Source organism: Podarcis gaigeae (assembly GCF_964106915.1).
Source record: "Podarcis gaigeae genome assembly, chromosome: 6".
Lineage (NCBI taxonomy): Eukaryota > Metazoa > Chordata > Lepidosauria > Squamata > Lacertidae > Podarcis > Podarcis gaigeae.
Genome location: NC_139682.1, coordinates 51,425,512 through 51,448,045, shown reverse-complemented (window position 1 = coordinate 51,448,045; position 22,534 = coordinate 51,425,512). Strand labels below are relative to the sequence as shown.

The 22,534-nt window shown below is 42.8% G+C and overlaps 2 protein-coding genes across 5 annotated transcripts; one reads left to right on the top strand and one right to left on the bottom strand.

The window, feature by feature from the left end:
• Positions 1-809: 809 nt before the first annotated feature.
• MMACHC (metabolism of cobalamin associated C) lies at positions 810-10,578 on the bottom strand. The gene is made up of 4 exons (XM_083742561.1): positions 10,376-10,578; positions 6,119-6,313; positions 4,210-4,362; positions 810-1,761 (listed from the first exon to the last, which is right to left on the bottom strand). The coding sequence occupies exons 1-4, from the start codon at positions 10,457-10,459 to the stop codon at positions 1,450-1,452; spliced, it is 744 nt and encodes a 247-aa protein (XP_083598687.1). The 5' UTR covers positions 10,460-10,578; the 3' UTR covers positions 810-1,449.
• On the top strand, positions 6,997-21,938 carry LOC310846240 (uncharacterized protein). 4 transcript variants are annotated; one of them, XM_083742481.1, is made up of 12 exons: positions 7,002-7,144; positions 11,539-11,704; positions 12,882-12,915; positions 13,936-14,096; positions 14,581-14,662; positions 15,050-15,230; positions 15,759-15,826; positions 15,982-16,058; positions 17,456-17,556; positions 19,569-19,663; positions 20,444-20,575; positions 21,737-21,938. In XM_083742481.1, exons 1-12 carry the CDS (start codon positions 7,047-7,049, stop codon positions 21,871-21,873), a joined length of 1,332 nt encoding a protein of 443 aa, XP_083598607.1. In that variant the 5' UTR covers positions 7,002-7,046; the 3' UTR covers positions 21,874-21,938. The 4 variants fall into 4 exon arrangements, with proteins under 4 accessions (XP_083598610.1, XP_083598607.1, XP_083598609.1 ...); XM_083742483.1 differs by lacking the exon at positions 7,002-7,144 and adding an exon at positions 10,656-10,787; XM_083742482.1 differs by lacking the exon at positions 7,002-7,144 and adding an exon at positions 10,766-10,916.
• The last annotated feature ends 596 nt before the right edge of the window (positions 21,939-22,534 follow it).

Sequence of the window (22,534 nt, the reverse complement as noted above, 5' to 3'; positions counted from 1 at the left end):
GGTGGGAGATTCTGAATAGGGCACCAGTGATTTTACACCACACATCGGGCAAGTTCAGCATCCAAAATTCAAAATGCCAGAATTCAGGCAGCATGACTTGGGGCCATATGTTGAACTGGAGATTCCCCAACCTGTGCTCAACTCAGGACTACAGACTCTTCTCCCAAAACTGTCTCAGCAGCCATTCCACCAGGTCATGAAACATTTTTGTAACCTATGCAGAATACCTCAATGTACTCTCTTTATCCCATTCTACCTTTTGTATAGTAAACTTACAGGTAGACTGGATTGTTTTCTTGGGGTCGCATCCATGTTGTTGTTTCGCTGTAACAACAGACTTCCACTTGTACAATGAAATTTCCCCCTCGTCTCCTGTGCAATCCCCTGAAAAACCCTTAAAATCTGCTCTAGAGAGTTGGGGTACCCTCCAGAACAGAATCTGGGGTGTGTGCTGGGAAAGGAAGGGGTTTTTCCATTGCATGAGAAAAACACTGCATGTGCAGCATTTGGATACAGTCTTTAACCTTTGCTGAGGGTATTGAAAATGTCAGGCACATTATGAATTATTAGCGTGTGCCAATTCTTAAAATATGTGAACAGCAAGGCAAGTTCTTGTCAATAACCCTTACGGAAATACCTAGCACTTCACCCATGCCAACAGTAAATATTGTAGGTCCTGGCAGGAATGGACTGGGTGACACTTGCATTCCTAGTCTAATATTCTAATTCAAGGCTATGTACTTTCCCCAAAAAGCCTTGCAACATAGCATGAATGCCACAAAAGACTCGTAACAGAAAGAGCCAGATAGTTTTGCTTCCTTCAGTTTTACTATCACCTCCCCTTCACAACATGAGTTAGACAACAGCTCTAGTCCTTTGAACAGGAGTGGAAAGTGAAAAAGAAACCACTGGAACACAATGATTTCAAAGCCTCAGAAGCAATGTTGAGAAGCTGAAATGACTTTAGACTATGATAAGGACTAGACAACACCATCCTTCAAAAACAACTGCTTCGTGGGGCATCTCTCCCACAGGACAGCAAAAGTGCCATTTACAAAAAATATCTCTCCTGAATTCATAACCGAAGAAAAATAACTACACCACCTACCAGAGTCTCTCTCACACAAAAAGCATTTTTAAATACCCTCAAATTAAATACAGCAGCATGTTTTAAAAATTACATTCCTCTAAAAAATAATAATGGGGGGGATGGACGACTAGTGTTCCTACACCTGGATTCACAGGCTTTTAGTGTAACTAATATTACAGTGCAACCCTAGACATATTTACTTGTAATAAAGCTCCACTGTGTTCAATGGGTCATACTTCCTAGCAAGTGTGTCCAGGACTACAGCTTGGGTCCCCAAGTAAACCACCCATCTCTCCCTCCATGGAAGTGGACACAGTATAATAGGCTATGAGTCTCCCTTGGGCCAGGAGAACAGCAACTCAGTGTATTGCATTCCTTTGCAATCCTCCTTGCAGAGTCAGCAATTTTAACCGTTCAGCTGGAGGAGTTGCAAAGTACGTTTTCTGCTCCTCCGAGTACTTCTCCTTCACTTCAGTAATGTCCCGATAGCTCCAGTCCCGCCAGTGGAAATTGAACTTCTCTAGAAGTTCTATTCTCTTTTCCTCTGTTGTCACACAATCAACAGGAGTTTTCTGCAGCAAGGAAGGCACCTCAATGCCCGGAAAAAGCAGGAGAGCCCGGATAGCAAACCAGCCTCCATAACGTGGGTGGATGCAGACGCCATAGATCTTCTGGAGAAAGAAAAAAGGCTAAGTGAATTAAAAGGCCTTCCAATCTTTACATCTCACAGAGAAAAAGGAAGGATATTGTAATAGACAAATATAACCAAAAGATTTAAGAAAGCTTCTCTTCAAGGTGTAAGGTTGGCACCTAGCAGGATGTGAGTAGTTCAGCAGTGTAAGTTATATAGCAAGAGATAATGAGATAAGAAACATGGAAGACGTGGAAGGGTAGTACATGGAAGAATGTATTTGTTTTGTTTGGACTGTAGGAGTTTATGTAGTTGGTATTACGTATTATGTATGTAGTTTGTGTATTAGTGGAGAATGTGTAACAGAAAAGCAAATAAATAAATTAATGGGGGGGGAGATGTAAGGTTGCCATCACTTAATAGGATTTGGGCTGGTTCCATTCCTGCTACACCTCAGGCTCTTGTGATCATGGAGGCACAAGGGAATTTGAAGTGATTTGAGAGAAACACAGATTTTCATGGTGCACAGACACATTTTCCCCGCACTCTGGAAAACGGCTTCGACTGACTGGCTAAACCAGGTGCAGGTAGCTGGTAGGACTCAAAACCTTGGTGAGTTAGGGACTTCCCTTGCATGCAAAGACAGGTTCCAGTAGATTGAGTGGATGAGACCAATAGTGGGGCCAATGGTGAAGAAGGCAGTTTCTGCATGTACTGTAGAGGGAAGTGAGGGGAGGGTGGGGCTTGTCAACCTGAAAAGGTAGTTCATCTAGGAGAAAGAAAACTCTGGTCCTAAACCTCTGCTGCCTTGTGGGATACCTTCTGGAGAAGAAAAGGCTAAAGAGTAAACCCTACACAAATCCAGAGTGGAGTCTCCAAGGAGCTTCTGGAAACTCCTGCAGCCAAGCTGGTGCCAAATGTTTTGCTCTGCTTTCTTTTGGACCACATGAGCAGAACTGAGAGGGAGGTCTTGTTGTCTGGGCAGCCCAGGACCTCCATATACACTGCCCAGGCTTGTGCCCCAGGGAAGTCACTTTGATGCTGCTAATGCAGCAGTTTGACTTCACCCCCAGAGTTGCACTCCATTGTTTCTCAAGATAGATGGATGCCAACAACATCCAATGGGGTTTGCAAGTTTTTGAAATAATGTCAAAAAGAGTAAGCCAGAGGTGAAAACATCACAACCAACATACTATCTTCATAGAATCATAGAACTGTACAGTTGGAAGGGGCCCTGAGGGTCATCTGGTTCAACCCCCTGCAATGCAGGAATCTCAACTAAAGCATCCATGACAGATGGCCATTCAGAGTGTGTGTGTGTGTGTGTGTGTGTGTGTGTGTGTGTGTGTGTGTAACAAAGCATCTAAGTGCAATCCCATACAGTACATGTCTACTCAAAAGTTCCATTGAGCTCATAAGATTTCAGCCTTAGTTTCCATTCTAGGCACCTGATTGCATAGCCAGTTAGATAAGTAAACAAAGAGTGACTTGTTAACTTACAGGCTGCCCAGCCCTACGCATGTTTACTTGGAAGGCAGCCCACTGAATGAACTGTTTTGTTGACTTTCTGTACAAAAAGCATGTACTTTACCATCAAACTACAGCCCTTCCAAAATGTTTTGCTACAGTGCTTTATAATACTAGAAAGGGGAAAGTATCCTTGGTAGGAAATCCTTTAGGATGGAAAACTTGTGGCCCCCCAGATGTCGTTCAACTCCAATTCTGGCCAGCCTGAGCCATCACAGCCAATGGGCAGAGATTACTGGTTGCAGACTGGCAATATCTAAAGGGTCATAGTTCCTCAGCCCTGCTTTAGGGCACCTCACTAATTATTTGCAGACAACTGACACTGTCACTGAAATGCCAGGGAATAATTTACTACTCAAAGTAGGCTGCCCTGAAATTAATTAGTAATGTACCAGTACGTTCATTTCGGTGGATCTACTCTGAAAATAGCTAACATTGGGCAGCCTACCTAAAATTACTTTTAAAAGCAACTTTTAAAAAATGCAGCTATGAAGCTTAAACATGTGGGAGAACGTTTTCAAACCATGGAGGAAACAATTGCTGAAATCTCAAATCTTAGCAAGCAAAACATGACACACTAATGGCTGCCTTCCTGTAACTTCAACCAGTGCCAAAGAAGACTATTCTTATGTCTTCTGCCACCCAAGTCCTTGACAAAATATAATGGAAAAAATTAATATGAACACTATAATAAAGTAAAACAAACCCCTTAATTTCATAATTTATCTAAGAGAAGAATGTGAATTTTCTTGATGGAAAATATGGATCTGTATTGGGTCAATGCAAGGAGGGGGTGCGTTCCTGATCATCGTACATCACCGACAGAGAGAAAGAAGTCACCCAATAAAACATTTAGAAAACACACTAAATCTTCTGAAACAGAGAAAGTCACAGTTTATCAATGGCTCTCCAAGAAACAAGCACCCCTCTGCTGCTTCTCCTGCTCCAATTTAAATCTCACCTTCTCTCCCCAGGGATCTTGTTGCACATCTTTCCTCTGGTAGTAGTAAGCAGCACCAGCTATATGTGCAGCTGTCTGGGCCAGGAACTTGGGCTTCCGGTTGGGCAACAACTCATAGTCATACATGATGTCTACCTGCTGGTCAGCAAGACTCTGGAAAGAGGAGTTTTTATTAGATCAAACTCACATTTGAAGATGATTAGCTACAGGTAATATAGGATGATGTAGCAAGTCAGTCTACATTCCCCAGCCTCACTCTGTCCCCTGCTTCAAGCTGGGCCTCTAGTCTTGTTGAACGAGCAATGCGACCTCTTGATAAAGGAGCTACAGCCTTGTGTATTATGAAACTCTGAGGCATGTGTCACTTTGCCGACCTGCCTTAGAAAATCTGTCCTATATTGGGAATTCTTTCTCAGGATTTCCAGAATTATTCCACCCAGTTCCATTAAGGAGTTCACAAATCTTCTCACATACAGGTGAAGCATGACTGCCAATGTAGTCTACAAACAGCTTTTAACCCAAAAGCAAATTCTTCCAGTTCCCTGGGCTTGTCACAATGGCTTCTTTTTTTCAAAGTCTCTATACATAAAATGAAATTGCTGATAAAGTTTTGAATTAATATTCAAAGTGGCAGAACAAGAAAAACCACCCTGAATGACCTTCAAGCCTTTATAACATTTATTCAAATACAGTCATACCTCATGTTACGTCCGCTTCAGGTTGTATGTTTTCATCTTGCGTACCGCGGCAACCCAGAAGTACCGGAATGGGTTACTTCCAGGTTTCGCCGCTTGTGCATGTGCAGAAGCACCAAATCGCTTCGAGTTGTGGGCTTTTCACGTTATGGACGGGCCTCTGGAACGGACCCCATCCATAACACAAGGTACCACTGTATAGTGAAGCTGGGTGACTGCAGGCGAGGTGAAATGGAGAAAACAAAGCTAGATTGTCTCATGCTAGAGACACAGAAGCCATCGCTGGCTTTGTGCATAGCCGTGTCACTACTCCATAGTGTTTCTTGGGCCCAGGTGAAAGTACGTTATCACAATGAATGGCATTGTGTTTGCACACCTGTCTCCTTATAATGTCACCACTCAGCATTTTTATTCTGCAGACAGGAAACTGAAGCCACACAAAGGGAAACCATGTCACATGAGACAAAACCACCATTGTAACAACAGTACATCATTTACTGCTTGCTTATTTTGAAAAAAATCACCCCATATAAATCCCAGGGAAAGCTTATCTCAGTTAGACCAGTGTGAGGTGGGATTATTGCAATATAATAAAGCAAGTTCTCAGTGACCCCTTTACCCACAAAACAATTTTTCCAAACAATACTTGCTAGGACTTACACTTATTTTACAAGTTATTTCCAATATTGGTTCCAAAAACCATTCTACACATCACACAGAAGGAGGTGGCAATGGTAGAACTCTGGATTGAATTGCTTCAGATTGCAGGAGGGTGGGTGTGTCAAGTTTGGGAATGCTTGTGTAAGTAGAAAGCTCCCAGCATACAGGGCTTTGGTTTGTTGTTTCATTTTTTATACAGTGCAGCATTAAATACGCAATCTATAAAGGTACTGTACAAAAGTCTACCATCTCTTTCAGTGTAATGTGTAGAATGGCTTTTAGCCACTGTGTCTCCCAATCCCAGTTAAAAATATAAGCAGTAACTCCATCCCCAAAACACAATATGGATTATACTCTATTTATTGTTTGGTTAAAAAGGAACAAGGATGACCACCCAAATATTTTGTCTTTTCCCAAGGTATAGGGAACTGGCAGTACATTTCTAGGCATGCCTCCTTAGAAGTAAGCCCCAATGAGTTCAATGGGGCTGACTTTAGGAAAGTGTATATAGCTACTCTCTCCATGACTTGTCTGTATGCATCAAAATCTCTTACCTCCCTAAGCAATGTGAGGTGATGAGAAATGCACTGGTCCACAGGGTCACGAATCTTTTTCAGTGGCCCATTCCTCAAGAAAGGTTTGAAGGCTTTGTCAAACATAGCAGGAGTGCTGAGCACAACGAATGCCAGAGTGTCATCCAAGTAGGGCAAGTGAAAAGCTGGAGAAAGGACCGCATTGTACCACCCTACCTTCAGAACAGAAAAAATATAATTACAGTTAGCCTGGATTCTGGAAACTGATGGGAGTACACTCTGAGCAATGTAGGTTTTAAGATACAGCTTTTAGAAGCAACTCAATCAATCAATCTTCAAATGTCTTTACCTCCCTACCTGGAACTCTGTGAGTCTTTCAAGGAGACTCAACAACACCACATAGAAAGCAACACAAATTACCGTACAAATAGTTGCATAATAGTGCTTCACTGTGTTTCTCAAGGTTTCAGATTTTCAAAGGATTGAGAACTTGCTGTTGTTTTTCCAAAGGCGGGGGGGATTCAAGAAGCAGGTAATTCAACCTTAAATCTGTGGTTGCAAAGGAAGAATAATGAGCACACTTTAGAGTGTCCTCCTAATTTTCCTTTTCAATTTGGCACTGCAGCTTTACCTGCCTGGCACCTAATGTGATATGATGTCATGTGATACCAATGGGCAAGGCTTCGGCCTACTGTTACTTACAAAACCAATAAAATATAATTATTATAAAATAAAATGGAAACTTGGGCTAAATTCTGATTTCTACCACCCATCAAATTGCTGTAGAGAAATTAGTACTGCAATAACTGAGCTCAATTAATTTAGAGTTCACAGTCCAACCTCTGACATAGGCTAAAATCACACAGCATCACTGCTCCTTGTGATGTCACAAGGGTTGTGAGCAGCATCAAACAAGAAGCCTAGGGCCTGCAGTTTAACCATGTGATTCATGCCCAAAGATCAGCAACTAGAAGGCAGAACAAGCAGCAGGGGTCATGAGCAGCAGGAGGCCACAAAAAGGGTTTTGGAAGTACTACCTGGAAATAGGTAAGAGCAAAATGAATGATGGAGCTTGTAGTTGCCTAGATGCAGTGGTGGGATGGATGAGAAAAACAAGTTGAGCTTGAATCCTGGCAAGATGGGAGGCACTGTGAGGAAGTTGTTCCCGGCTCTGACAAATTGCCAGGCTTGGACAGGGTTGCACTCCGTTCTGAAGGAGCAGATACCCAGGCTGGGGGGCGGGGTGTGCTTCTGAATCCAGCTTTGTCACTGTAGGCCCAGGTAGCCTGAGTGGCATGAAGTGCCTTTAATTAACTGTACCTGGTTCAACAGCTATGGCCATTTCTTGACTGCGAGAGCTTGACCATGGTAGATCAGGTACTGGTGACTTCAAGATTAGATTACTGCAATGCATGCTATGTGGGGCTTCCCTTGTGCATGACCCAGAAACTCCAGTTGGTGTAGAATGCTGCAGCATGGTTGCTCACAAGAGTGAGGTGCTGTCAGCATAAAACACTGCAGCCCAGAGATTCGCACTGATTGCCAATTTGTTACTAGGCCAAGTTCAAGGTGTTACTATTGGTATATAAAGTCCTTAACAGCTGGAGATTGGTTTATTTGCGGAATCATTTTACCCCATTTGTGCCCACTTGACCTTTTCCGGGCAGGCATCTTCACTGTACTCTTTTTGGCATCCACTTAAAGCATTTTTCTTTAGGCAAGCCTATCCAGATAGGTAGGTATTGATGCATTTAATCTTTGTACTGTTAGTATTAATTATATTTAACTGTTTTTATTGAGAATGTTAACATTTCTTGTAAGCTGCTTAAGCTGTTTGGAGGTTTTACTGCAAGCAGCATATAAATGTTGCTGAAAATAAACAAATACTTAGAACTGAGGGATCAACACAACTCTGGATCTTGGTCTTTGACACTTGAGATATAGGTTTCAGAAGCCACCCTATTACTGTAGTTGTAATCTGTTTTCAGTATTTTTAATGTTTAATTTTAAATCATTGTAACCCACCCTGGGACCTGCTGGTGAAGGGTGGGTAATAAATTTAATAACACCAGCAACAACTAACTGTTCAGGTGGCAATTTTATGCATAAGAGTCTACAGGATCAGGTCAATTGCCCATTTAGTCCAACATCATGTTCTCATAGAGGCCAACCAGATGTTTGTGGGAAGCCAGCAAGCATGATTCAAGTACAATAGCACTCTCCCCTCCTGTGGCTTCCAGGAACTGATATTCAGAAGCATTACTGCCTCCAAGTGCATTTCACCATAAACCTGCTCTGAATATGTCTAAAGAATGATGTCAACACCCAAAGTATGGGTGGCCCCGAATCCTTCCTACATCTGTCATAGACTTTTCTCTACAGTCTCTCTCCCTAAGCATTTTTCACCTTTCACTCAGCTAGGGTCACTTCCAATAGCTGGTTGACAAACTGAACCCAAAGACAGCCTATTCATGGCTCCTCATCATCTTGGATAAAAGTGACATGCTGCAGGGTTCTGTCCTGGGCCCATTGTCATTCAACATCTTTATAAACAACTTGGATGAAGGAATTGAGGGGATGCTTATCAAATTTGCAGATAACACCAAACCGGGAGGGATAGCCAATGCCACAGAAGACAGAATCAGGATTCAAGATGACCTTAACAGAATTGGGACAAAACTAACAAAATGAATTGCAATATGGACAAATGTAAGGCTCTACACTTAAGCAGGAAGAACCAGCTGCACAAATATATAATGGGGGATACCAGACGTGTCAGCAGTACATGTGAAAAGGATCTAGGGGTCTTAGTAGACCACAAGCTTATCAGTCAACAGTTTGATGCAGCAGCAGAAAAAAAGCTAATGCTGTTCTAGGCTGCATCAACAGGATTATAGTGTCCAGATCAAGATCCAGAAGATCAAGGGTCTTGAAACCAAGCCTTATGAGGATCAGTGCCCTGGCAGGTCTTGAACCTGCATCTCCTGTTTCCCATCACACTGTGATGTCCAGTGAGTTTATTAGCATTTGCGCCTCCTATGAGAACACACTGTCATACTGATAGGATTTAATTTCTTCTCTAGAGCTTCTAGGCCTTATTAATTAGCAAGCCAAATGGAGATTTGTTTTATAGCCTCTAGCACTGATTGCCTCTTTGGCAAATCACAATGTACTCATTTCAGTCATGTGACTTCTCTGTCTCATGCAAGAGTTATATTTGAGGACAGCTGCAACTGTGTATAGTTAAACCACAGAAAACCAGGAATACATTTTTGCAGGAATGTCAGGATTTGATTGGCCTAAAAGAGAAAATTGCTTTTTTCTTCTTCCTCTACCTTGATTAATATTTAACTCACCGGTAGGACATGCCTCAACTTCACACTAGTTGAATCTATTCAGTGTCAATCTTTAACTTCCTAGACAACAGAACTTGACATTCATCTTTATAACCAGCTACTGTTGGCCACATTCCCAGCTATACCCCACTTTCCACATTACTGCGCTTTATTCCTTCTCTGTATCTAATCTCATTTGTATCTCCTCTGATATATTACGTACCTGGATTTCAGAAATACAAATATTCTTTAAACTTAGGGGTAAATATAAAATGGTATCCTGGAATGCAACCCACAGGGCGGTAAAAGAAATGGAACACTTCTGGAAACAATGGGTGAAAAAATGATTTGGCACATAACCAGAGAAACAGGGTTTTTTCCACAAAAAGATCTGCTAGTATATCAGATGGTGCCTGATATCTGAGATTGTTAATGGCTTGCAGCCTATAATGTTCGCTCACAAACAACACTAACAAGCTTACTTGTAGCCTTTCCGATGTCCATGTTGTAAATGTAACAGATTATGCAATAAAAATGAAAATTTCAGCCCACGTATTCATTCCACACATTATTAAAAAATGCATATTTAAATAGCAGAACGTCAAATGGCACCAAAAAATGGTAGCAGCCACACACAAAAAAGTGATACTATACAGGGAGCAGCAACTACAATGCAACAGCGGAGCAATATGAACAGAATGGCAGAATCACGAACCAAAGTGGGCACAATGAACCACATGAATCCGTGTGGAGCTACAGCATAGCACCTATATTCACCTATATTCTGGGTCCACAGGGGTCAGTGTTAACACTTATGCAACGCCGCTCTGCCCTACCAGCATGCCAACCATATGTCTGAAGAAGCACATGCAATTAAGAAACCGATGATTTCCTCCTCCTCTTTCGACTCGCTTCCCCCAACTCTGCACCCCTCCTGCAGTACCTTAAGCGGGTGGATTTCAAAGCCCAGCTTCTCCAAGTGATCTCGGATCCTTTTCTCCAACTCAACCACGCGTAGCTCCATCATAGCATAAGCGCGGAGCACTGTGGGAAATGTAGTTTCCCATGAGGTAAGGCGGACCCACACCACGCGCCAGACACGAGAGCCGAGTCCTCCTTCCCTCCCGCTGGCAGCGCGTTTCGCGGCGACGGGCCGCGCGCCTCTCCCAATAAGGAACCGGGACGCTTTTTCCCGACACCCCCCTCTTTGGGGCGCGAAGAGCCTTTCGGGAAATGCAGTCCCGGTGACTTCCCCCCTCACTGTAGCCGCTAGGCCTTACGGACTTTCCTCTCCAGAAACCTCCGCGGCGGAGCGGAAGGCGGAACCTGCCTCGGGGTTTTTAGCGGTTTCGGACGTGCGTGTTCGAATCCTTTGCCTTCGGAGAGGGGGTCTGGCTGCGGGTCCAGGCAAGGCCGGCGCGGCTTTTCGCCCCCGGCCCTCCGTTCCCTTGGCCTCCGTTTGGTCGGGGCAGCCGGGAGCGCTAGTGAGTGGGGCCTGGCTTGGATGTCCTCATAGCGGGGAGGCTGACGTGGTTCCTGTGCCAGCCCTCCAGACTAGAGCCACCACCGGCCGTGGCTGGGTTGAGGCGGGCGGGGAGTTCCTCGCTCCCTTGTGGGACCGGCCGAGGGAGACCCTCTCGCCCAGCGCTCCAGATTGTGTCCCGGACACCAGGAAGCGACCTCCCTGGAGGGGCTGCTCTTGGCCGCAGTCTCTAAGGACGGGGGTGGGAAGAGGGCGCCTCCGCTTCCATTTCCCCTCTGCTGAGGAACTGCTTGGTTATCTCTGCCCCTAGAGAGCCGTGGTCTATCGTTGAAAGAGTTTGTGGGTCTCCGGAGCGTTGTGCTTTAGAGCTGTGCTCTTTAAACTGTTGGCACAGTAGTTAAAAGGTGCTTGTGAATCTGTCCCAGAGATGTTGGGTGTCTGATGCTGCATTCCCTTAAGAGGATTTTTTGTGTGTGATGTGAAGGAAACTTGTTAGGCAGTCTTTCTGCAAAAGTGTATGCATTCCCAAGTCTGTACCTTCCCCACCCTACCCCTCCTTTGCTATGATGAGATTCAGCATTGCTCACGGGAGAAAAATAAACCGTCTCCTGCTGCTTTTGCAGGCTTTCTTCTCTCCTGCTGGGATTTCTTTCTAGCCAAGGACTCTTCCCGGGTTACAGTTGGGCATCCAGTGAGTTGTTAAAACATCTTTTTGCTAACAGCATGGATTGGGACACACAGCTCAGCTCTCTCTTGACTGCAGCAGACAGCAACATGGCAAAAATTAAGGCAAGTTTTGTTTGGAGCAACATACTGGTTGAAGAAAAGTGTCTAGTGTAATTGAATAAGGGGTGTGTATGCTGCTAAATATTTAAAAGTTGATCACACCAAAGTTGTGTTCTGCAAGGGGGAAATGTGTTGATGGTAGTTTCCAAGAGCTAGTCTTTAATAAAATCTGCTGAGTGTTTTGCTGCTGATTGTTAAAGGTGGCTATTACTGTATTTTTCACTCCATAAGACGCACTGACCATAAGCCGCACCTAGTTTTTAGAGGAGAAAAACAAGAAAAAAAATATTCTGAACAAAACAGTGGATGTATGATTTTTGTGGTTCATGCTGTAGCCACAGACATGTGTTTTGATGGTGAGTTTGGAGTAGCCCAATGCTAAAATCCTGAGAATCCATGTGGATCCATGCTTTGTAACCACGTTTGTGCCATTGCGGCCCCACGAAACTGTGTGTGTGTGTGTGTGTGTTTGGTGCAGGCTGTAGCCATGCACATGCTATGTGATCTGATGGTGAATTTGGGGTGACCCAATGCAAAAATCCTGAGGATCCATGTGGATCTGCAGGGTTTTTCTGAGCTTTGGAGCTAACTTCTAAGAGCTGTTCATTTGACTCTGTTCCATGACATTCTGGATACAGGAAAACCATTTTTGTGGGTTTTTATTAATTTTGTTCTGCTTTTAGAAATCACCCTTACTACCTGGGTTCTTGCTATTAAACTGTTTAGTTCTGGGCTTGTATTGCTGCCGTAGTTTTCCTATTTTTAGCCTGTGAATTTAAGATACATTGACTATTTTGTATACCAGTTTGGGTATGGCAGCTAAAAAGCAGCTTTGAAATCTTATAAATAAAGGTATGGGAATGCTTCTTTGATCTTTGGCCAAGTTAGCAAATGACAGTTGCTGTCGTTGCCTGGAAAATGTGGCATTAAGACATTGTGCAGATTTACCTTGCTCTGTGTATTTTACTGTCCTGTCCATTGAAGGCACTATAATGATGAATGAGAACATTTTGTCTTGCCAGTTCCTCTCCAAGTGTTTATGCAGTACTTTCTAACTTAAATTTCATGTAGCATCGCTCGGTGGAAGCAATGTGCATTCATATACTCAAGTGTTAATCTTTCCACTGTTTATTCAAAACAATGTTATAACTTTCTGTCCCATCTTCTGTTTTTGTTCCAGCAACGTCTGAACACTTCCAGCATCTCTTCCAAAGGTAAGAATGATTGACCTGCATTGTATAATTCTAAAGCACCTTTTCCAGAAAGAAACATCTCTTTCATACTTTGAATTTCTGAAGTTTTCAGATTAGAGAGCTCTTTACTAATTATAGTGTATATACCATATTTTTTGCTCTATAGGACTCACTTTTTCCCTCCTAAAAAGTAAGGGGAAATGTTTGTGCGTCTTATGGAGCGAATGCAGGCTGCGCAGCTATCCCAGAAGCCAGAACAGCAAGAGGGATTACTGCTTTCACTGCACACCGATCCCTCTTGCTGTTCTGGCTTCTGAGATTCAGAATATTTTTTTTCTTGTTTTCCTCCTCCAAAAACTAGGTGCGTCTTGTGGTCTGGTGCGTCTTATAGAACAAAAAATACGGTAAATCCTGGGAGCAAACAGTGAGAGAAGGCAATTGCCTTCGTTTATTGCTTATAAGCACCTAGAGGCATCTAACTAACTGGCTGCTCCTGCAAACTGAATGAAAGGCTAGATGGAGCTGGGTCTGGTCCAGCGAGGTGATTCTTTGAACCTACACATCCACCCCCACCTCTGTTTTCTCCCCTTTCCATCTCTGGCTTTGCTTTTAAAAAAATGATAGTAAACTCACTTCTGCACCAGGGGTTGCTATTTATAAAAGCACCTAATATGCATGAGGTGAAACAGGAAAGTATAGCAAATTCCTGCCCAAATCACAGGGCGGAAGTATAAAAGGGGAAAGAGTTAAAAGCCTACAATAATTAACTTTTGAGAAGGGAGAGGGTTGGAATCCAATAGACTCCCAAGAGAATATTTTAATTTCTTAAAAGTGAGAGAAAGAGGTAACAAACTGAATACTTGAAAGAATTCTATACCAGGGGCTATATGTCCAAGAGCACACGTGGACAAGAAATAGCACAGCGGAGTAGGCTGTATTGTGCAATTGAGGTGATTTAGAGAGCAAGCAATGTAGGTAGATACTTTTGACAGTTTCCATACTAGGTGGGCCAGTCAGGTTTGTTCCTTTCCATCCCAACAGCTGATCTCTTGCTAGACAGAATAAATACTGAGAGTGCTGCTCTGACTGAGCAACAGACTGGACCACCACCCCTGCATTTCACATGTGGAGCTCACTCATGCTGTAGAATGGCTGCTGAGGAGCTTTCTGCCATCAGCAAGCAATTGCATTCCCAAGCCCAGGTAAGTGACGCTGAAATGATGCACAAGCTACTATGCTATGGTGTAGAGAAAAGCTTTGCTAATACATCTAGGTGCATACACCAGCAAAACCACATGCAAAGTCTTGCACATGAGAAGATAGTGCCATACAGTAGATGGTTTAACTTAAAGCAGACAGATCTGGGTTGTAAATTGCTGTTCGGGCATAAAACTCACTGTGAGACCTTGGCCAGCCATTGTGCCTCAATTTAGTCTGCATCACTGGATTGTTGTGGAGTTAGAATAGTGGGGAATTCCAAGAATTCCCCACTATTCTAACCCCTGCTCCTTGGAGGAAATGTGAGATTTAAATCATGTAACAGGAAATAATACACGTTCTCAAACCAACAATTTGGTTAGGATTAGTTTTTCTAGTATATTATGTTCCAGCCTAAGGTTTTGAGGGCTCCTTGCTTAGCTGGTATTTGCTGTTCCCATGACTCTGGTCCTCCTTTCTTTCTCTTAGGTCATAGAATCCCTCACCCAGGCAGTACATCGGCTGAAACAGGAGAAGGAACTGCAGCAGCAGAGTATCAGTCACCTAGAGGGTATGAGAGATTTGTCCAGTTTGGCATTGCTAATAATAATTAGCATTTTTGAATTGGACCCAGAAATGAACAAAAATCCAATGAAACTGTTGGAAGATTCTTCTTTTGCTTAGCTGATAACCTTGTTATGAGAAATATGTCATGGTACCTAAGAATCCAGCCACTTCTCCACCTCCCTCCTTCCTCATACTTGAATCCACACTTCATTTATGTCTGTCAGCACTCTTGCCAGCTCCATGGTATTCTGATGTGGACAAACCTCTCTTGAATGTGGTTAACAGACTGCCATGCACCAACAGTGAATGGGTATCAATGTCACTGTGTCTCCACAACAGCCAAGGGGAATAACTGTTGGCTAATTTCGTCCTGTCCTACTTCATGTTGCAGAGGAGGTGGATCGACTGCAGCACAATTCTCACGGCAGCTTAGACTCAGTGCTGGGAGTCAGGATGGAAGGGCTGAAGACTGAGTTCCGTAGCCTTCGGCAGCAAGTGTTTCAGCAGTCAGATGGTGACTGTACTCCTGATCCTTTTTCCAACCCTGGCATCATGCAAGATATGCGGGAGAGGTCAGCAATTGAGCTATCTAGTGAAAGTAACTCTGCTTTATGTATAGGGGCGTTTGAGATGAGTGGGATAGTGTGGTGATGGACAAAGAACAGTACTTTTCCAAGTGTCAACTGCAGATCATTAATTGCTGGAAGAAAGTTGGCATGTCATTTGCAATTTGAGAATGTCTTCAAAGACTTGAATGAACTGTGGCCTCTGCCAAGTTTTCTTGAATGGGGTTGCTGCTGTGCTGGGAAGAATAACAGTTGCTGTTATTAAGAACCACTTGCTTGTAGTGAATTGAGTGGACCGCGTAGGTTAGCAATATATTTTTCACTGATTTCTAGCCTATAGAAAGCCAACAATGGAAGCATGCTTGAGCTCTATCTTACCATTTCTCTGGGAATCAGAATGGCATGGGGCCAATTCCATAAATTTCAAAACTCTTGATGTTTTAAAACAGCTGAATTTGGAATGGGCTTTGCAGTAAATCCAGAAAAGTGATCCCTGTTGTCTTAATTCTGTTCCTGATCTCCTTCTTACTCTAGTAAGAAAATCTTGTGGCAAGAATATAAGTGCATCAGAAGAGAGATGGAACACCTGAAGCACAAACTAGGCAAGTACTACTTGATGCTCATGCTCCACTGGTCTTTGTCCTGTAATATTGTCCTGTAACTATTGGGATAAAGGCTATGTGCCCTGTGGGCCTCATTGGGAAGAGAGAAATATGTACAGAATTGAAAAAATGACATGGCTTATTGTACCCTTTAGAACAACAAGAGGATGATCTGTTCCACCAAGTGTCTGCAACTGATGAGATAAAGAAGACTCAAAGAAGATACTGTCAGGTACATTGTTAAGAAGGTTCCCTGCTGCTACCCATTCACTTTGTGCTAGTAGTCCTAGGCCCAGCATGGAACATGAAGGGGGGATGCAGTCCCTACCCCAGATATCTAAAATATATTAGACAGACAAGACAGAGATGACTGAAAGATTAGAACAAGATTACACTATACCTACAAGCTAGATAACTCTAGCACAGGGGTGAAGAACCTTTTTTTGCTTTATCTGGCACCTCCTCACATGTCAACAACCTACCCGTCAATTATATGACATGTTACATGATTGACAGGTAAGTGTCCTGCCCACTTGCAAAAATCCTTGCGTCCAGGAGGAAATGAAGAAAGGGCCATTTTGCAAGCAAAGGCCTTTTCCCTCATGCACTCTGCCTTAGCTTGTGAAAACTCTCTTCCTTTCTTTCAGTGCTCACAAAAAGCACCTTCCTTTTGGCTTGCCTTGACTGTGGTGCCTGCTCATACAGCCAACCTGAGAAGGAGTTAAGCTTTGCTTATCAGCTGAGAAGTAAAGGGTTGCAAGTACCTGCCAAGGCAGAATTGAACCCTGCCCATCTGACAATCAGCTGATGCCACTTGGATTTGTCAGCAGATTGACTGGTGGGCATGGTTTGTGGAAAATAGCCTGGTTGGCCAAGATTTGTCCCACCTGCTGCTCTAGCAAATATTCAGTTCAAGAAGTAGTCATTCACCTTTGGTGCCACTTGTTTAAATACTCTTCCTTCCCTAATGATGGTTTCATAAGCTATGGAAATATTCCTGAACTGTAGCCACCACCATCAGTCTTGATGTATGTCCTGCCTTTCTGCTTTCGCATTAAAATAGAGTTTGGGCTTAGAGCAAACAAACCACTATTGGGAAGTAATGATTTAACCTTGGCTTCAAATTGTGAGGTTTTATTTGGAGATAAACCAGAAGTGCTGGTTTGAATGCAAAATGATTTCATTGTTTGTTTTGTTCATGGAGGGAGGAGTCAAGTGGGAGGGTTACAGCTGTATACACAGATGCTTAGCTTGTGCACAGCCTAATTCGTTTAAACATAGTTAATGACTTAGTGCTGCTTCCAAACATTGTGGAAACTTGTGGGCACCTCTTAAGGCCATTATACCACTGTGCTGTGCTTCCCAGCCTGGAAAAAACAGTGCAGTGGTATTAGGAATATGGTCACATGTGTTTGCCATTCTGCTTCTGTCTGTGGGTATATGCTAATCTCTGCAGAAGAATGCATGAGTGGGAAACTATGGATATACTTAAAAACTAAAAAACAAGCAAATACCCAAAACACTCTTAACTCCCTGCTTATTTTTTTTGTGGGGGAAATTTCTTTTAAAAACAAAATTAACCCTAAAAGCTTAGGTTAAAACCATAGTTATCTGTCTTCTTATTCCCAGATGCTGGAAGATCTGAAGGACAGTCATAAAGCTCAGACTAAGGATTTGGACAAAGCTAGGATTGAGACCCAGAGCACTCAGAAGGAACTTAGTCATGTCAAGTAGGGAAACACATGTTATGCTGTATGTGCTTCACTTGATAGCTGCCCGTGGTTTGATGCAGGATTGAGACGTTCATGGTTGCTAAATTATTACCACTTGTTTCTCTCATTCAAAAATGGTGTTGTTGATGGTTGCTAGTAGACAATTGTCCACCAGAGGGCCGCCTATTCATTGCATTAGCCTCCAAAAAGGCAATGACGAGACAGGAATCTTTGAAGGTGCTGCAGAAGACTAGCAGTTTGCTTTCTTCCCAAACCAGACTTCCCTAATCTGGGGCCTTCCAGAGGTTTTGGACTAATTCCTGACCAGACAGGATGGTAGCAGGTTGAGGAAGGCTGCCCTCGTCACCCAATGGTTTGGATGTTTCCCATCCCCTTCTCCCTATAGCCACTTGACACCCCAGCCCAGGCCCAAACAACTTCTGTGTAGGGTCAGTTCTTCATGAGCAATGTGAAATGGGACTGCTGGGGAAAAGAGAAAGGGAAGTTTTCCTTCTGTTAATTTTACATTGAGCCCATTGAGATCAATCCTGGTTTGGGGTGATTCACCCATTCCACATTGCTCAAGATGGCTCCTGACCTCCCAGACTGACTTTTCAGGGAGCACAGGTGGCTGGAGAAGGCAGGAAACTTTCCTTCTGTGAACTTCCTTATGTTAACTTGCGAACGAGCTCAGTGAATTTGATGATTCACTTGGTGCTGTTTAGAGAGGGGTTTCTATCAAGAGAGCTCACAGACATGCCACTTCAAACATCCGCTACCTCTGTCCACTACTTCCTGTTTCTGTCCCCTTTGATTGAGATTACGTATTTGCTTTTTTGCCTTGCTGCATTTTATAGCTTTTGCCTTGAACTGTAAGAACCTAAGAGCCCTGCTGGTTCAGATTAGAGGTCTGACTGGTCCAGCATTCTGTTTTTGCAGTGATCAGTCAGTAGGGATGGGCAGAGGTGTCAATTTCAGTTTCCTGTTTTTCCATACTTAAGTTCAGTTCTTCACATTTCTACATCAGTTTTCATCTCTCCCCCCCCAAAAAAAAACCTCATGAAAATTAATCAGAGTGTTAGTGTGATTTTATTTATTAAGTAATATGTACATTTTATATGCAATGTTGCATAATATAAACATTTTTGTATGTTATTTTCCATAGCATATGCATTTGTATGCACACTTTACCATAGTATGTGCATTTTTGTACACATTATTGGCCTGGGGAACTGCATTGCAAAAATTGGAGGAGCACAAATTGGGAAAGATGGTTGGATTTCAGTTCTCATATTTTTTTGGAAAATCTGAATTAGATAAGGTTGCCTTTGAATGCAAAGTGAATTGAATTTCTTCCCCAGCCCTATCAATCAGATGGCTATGGGAAATCCACAAGTATAGGACATGAGTTCAAAAGCACTTTTCTGCATGTGATCTGGGACTGGAGGTAGTACATAGCCTACAAAGACTTAGTAGACATTGATAATCTCATCCATGAACTGCTTGGATCTTATAAGAGGGGATGTACTGAGTGGCACAGTACATGTCCATTTCCCAGTATTCATCTCTTGGGAATGAAAGAACATTCTCCAGCAATTACCACCCAGGTTCACACAACCTGTAGTGACTGAGTCACATTATAGTGGTTTGAATTCAGAGGATCAAATTCTTTTCTCTCTAGTTCCTCTTATTTCCCTGTCTTCCTCCCAAACCTATGAATGATTCTAAGTAAGCAACACCAGAGAAGCCATTGAATATATCATTGAAATAAACTTAGCTGCTCTGTCACTGAAGTCAGTCATGGCTTGCTTTTCATTAGCTCATCAAGCATTTCCATTTTCACTGAAGGCTTGATTATTTCACTGCCTACGGATACTTTCGGACATTAAGTGAATCGCACAGAGCTGTTATGAGCTTACTTGACTGTGTCGCTCAGGTTTATGAGGTCCAAGAGTGCCTCATCTCTTATAAATATGTTTCTTCCGTCTGCACTAATAATTTCTGTGGGCTTTTGAATTTGTTTTAATCAGAACTACAGTTACTGACCTAAAAGAACAGGTGAAAGGTCTGCACTTGGAGGATGAACTCTACGCTGGTCCACTAGGAGAGAAAAACCTCCGTTTAAGTAAGTGCTTGTTCTTAGAACACTTGACACTGAGAGCATCTCTGATTAGGAAAATGGGTGCACATGGGAAGTGTGGCATGAGGGCTCATTTTGCTGCAAGTTTGTGGACTGGGCAGCTGCTGCACATCCATTTGTCAGTCTTGTTGCAACATAAGCACTCAGATGCATGAAAGAGTATTTGCTTTTTGCTATGGATATATTAATAACATTGTGTAAAATGGCCCTCATTGTACCAGTGTTGCTTCAGCACAACCCATTAGACTCTCATCTTCAGCTGTGAAATATTCTGCTCCTGTAAAAAATATACATGGTCAGAGAAGCAGTTCACTTTTCTCAGTTTTACTCATTTTGGGAGGAATTCAGTGTCGCACTATATCAGCTTACCAGGTGGAATGATTCCCTCTCTCCTTCCCCCATGCCCTGACCTGGGGCTTCTCCCAACGCTGCTGAAACCAATTGCAGAAGTGCTGGGGGAAAGATAAGCCCCCTTGCACAGGCTTTCACTGACAGGACTTGTAAGGTGAATCCTTCCCTATGTATGCATGATATTTTCCACAGATAAACCCAGGTGCCAGCCATATTTTAAATGGAAATAATAAAGCTCTTAATTAGAAAATATACTGGCATTGCATACATGGTCTTGTCTTGAATCGTTGGGACTTTGGACAGTAAGGGCAAGCTCAGTTATTTACTAAGTTGTAAACATTGCTTTGAGACAAAGCTCAGAATTTTAAGTGAGCTGCTAGTCTCTCTTAATCTGCCTTGAACTTTGTCCCCCAGGAAAAAAGAGAGTTTTGCTGCATGATGCTACCTTGTCATCCCTTCTCAGTGATGATTCAGCCTCTGAATTCAGTCTCACAGATGTCAGCTCAGATGAACTCTTTAGTGAACCAGAGATTGCACAACTTGCTGGTGAGCCTGGGTGTAACTCTGAAATATTTACTGAAACCATTACCTAGTGATTGCTCTGAGGCTGTGAAGTTTATCTCTACAAGTTTTTATTTTGAATTGCAGCATTGCCAGAGTACCCTGGAAGAGGAACGGATTGATACTGAAATTACTACTTGCTGTGTATACTTTTCTTCTGTTTCTGAAATAGCAAAGCCCATATTGTACCACATAGATGAACCCTCAGTTTTGAGAATAAAGGGATTAACATTCTCGTCAGGGGAATTCTTACCCTATTTCATTAAGATGCTTAAGATTCTTGTGCACAGATTCTCTTTAAACCTCTTTGCATTTTGCTTTTTCTCTACCCTAATCCTAATGACTCAGTCTTTTTGAAGGAAGCTGCTACATTTCTACTGTGTTCTGTTCTGGTGCCCTCAAAGTGTTTTCAAGGATCTTTACTAGAGCTGTTTCCCTCTGTAGAGTTGTCTTTTACCAGAAGATTTTGCACATCTAAGCTCATGCCTAGAGGATGAGCCAAATACAGTGGTACCTCGGGTTAAGTACTTAATTCTTTCCGAAGGTCCGTTCTTAAACTGAAACTATTCGTAACCTGAAGCACCACTTTGGCTAATGGGGCCTCCCACTGCTACTGCACCACCAGAACACGATTTCTGTTCTCATGCTGAAGCAAAGTTCGTAACCCGAGGTACTACTTCTGGGTTAGCGTAGTCTGTAACCTGAGGTTCCACTGTAATCCTTTGGGTTTTGTAAAGGAAAACCAATCACTCCATAGTTGGGTGTTTGAAGACTCTTCTGAAGCTCTTGACAAATGGGTTTGACACTTATAGATATACTATAAGTGAAGCTTATAGATATACTCACTGCTGGCTCAACGGTGATGCTTGTGGATGATTGCACACAAGACTTACCATCTGTACTTGTGTTGGTCCTGGAAGACAAACTTTGTCTATTAAAATTTTAACGTATGGAAAAATATGCTGCTGCATAGTAGCTCAGAAAAGTGGTCTACCAGTTTTCTTTCAATCTTTTCATTTTTTTAAACTTCCCCTCTTTTTTTGAAAGCACTTCTTTCTAGCTTATTAATTCTATACTGTTGAATTGCAAAATGTTATAACAACAACCACAAAATAGTCAGCTAATTACTTTGTATTGTACTTGTAGATGACAAGATTTCCATACCAGGCTTGAAGCTGGAAAAGAAGACCCCTGGAGGGGCAGCTGGTGGCACGCTGGACACAGAAGACCTCAGCAGTGAGCTGACTGACACTCCTCCTGAGCTCAACTTGAGTAACCTTTAAAACTTCACCTAAGGATTGCCTCATTCTTTCTAGTGAGAAAACAAATTAAAGAGCAGAGAAACATACGTACTGTTCTCACACACACTCAGCTGCCTTTTGTACAGATGCAACATTGAGGTAGAAGGACAGTATTAACCTCAACCTATGACCTGGTGATATTAGCACATGCAAGTATGATGCAGGGGGCTGAAATCATTTGAGAAGGGTGTGTTGTGTATATATATATATGTTTTGTTCAGAGATTTCCCAGTGTCCCTTTCTGGAAAAGGAACAATTGCATTGCTGGTCCCTGCGGGTGTGATATGGATCGTATCGGCCAGCTTCAAGGAACTGATTATTCTCAGCACTCATAATTTGCAGTGTTTAAATATTGAAATGAAATATTGAGACTGAGCCGCAAGAGAAAATATTCTGGTAAGCAATCCACTTTACCCCAGATTCTGTCAATTCAGGCTTCCTCAATCTCAGCCCTCCAGATGTTTTGGGCCTACAACTCCCATGATCCCTAGCTAGCAGGACCAGTGGTCAGGGATGATGGGAATTGTAGTCTCAAAACATCTGGAGAGCCAAGGTTGAGGAAGCCTGTGTTAATCTGTGTCACGGTGCTTGCCACACAACAGCTCCTGATTCAGCACTAAGACAAAACCAGCAGTGATGGGAA

Bases quoted from the DNA above. Each gene is read 5' to 3' on its own strand.
- LOC310846240 (XM_083742481.1), top strand. From the start codon at position 7,047: ATGCCCAAAGATCAGCAACTAGAAGGCAGAACAAGCAGCAGGGGTCAT. The intron at 7,145-11,538 runs GTAAGAGCAAAA...CTGCTTTTGCAG, and splicing joins GAAGTACTACCTGGAAATAG to GCTTTCTTCTCTCCTGCTGG. The intron at 15,827-15,981 runs GCAAGTACTACT...TGTACCCTTTAG, and splicing joins ACACCTGAAGCACAAACTAG to AACAACAAGAGGATGATCTG.
- MMACHC (XM_083742561.1), bottom strand. From the start codon at position 10,459: ATGATGGAGCTACGCGTGGTTGAGTTGGAGAAAAGGATCCGAGATCAC. The intron at 4,363-6,118 runs GTAAGAGATTTT...TCCTCTTTCCAG, and splicing joins ACCTCACATTGCTTAGGGAG to AGTCTTGCTGACCAGCAGGT. The intron at 1,762-4,209 runs GTGAGATTTAAA...TTCTTTCTCCAG, and splicing joins AAGATCCCTGGGGAGAGAAG to AAGATCTATGGCGTCTGCAT.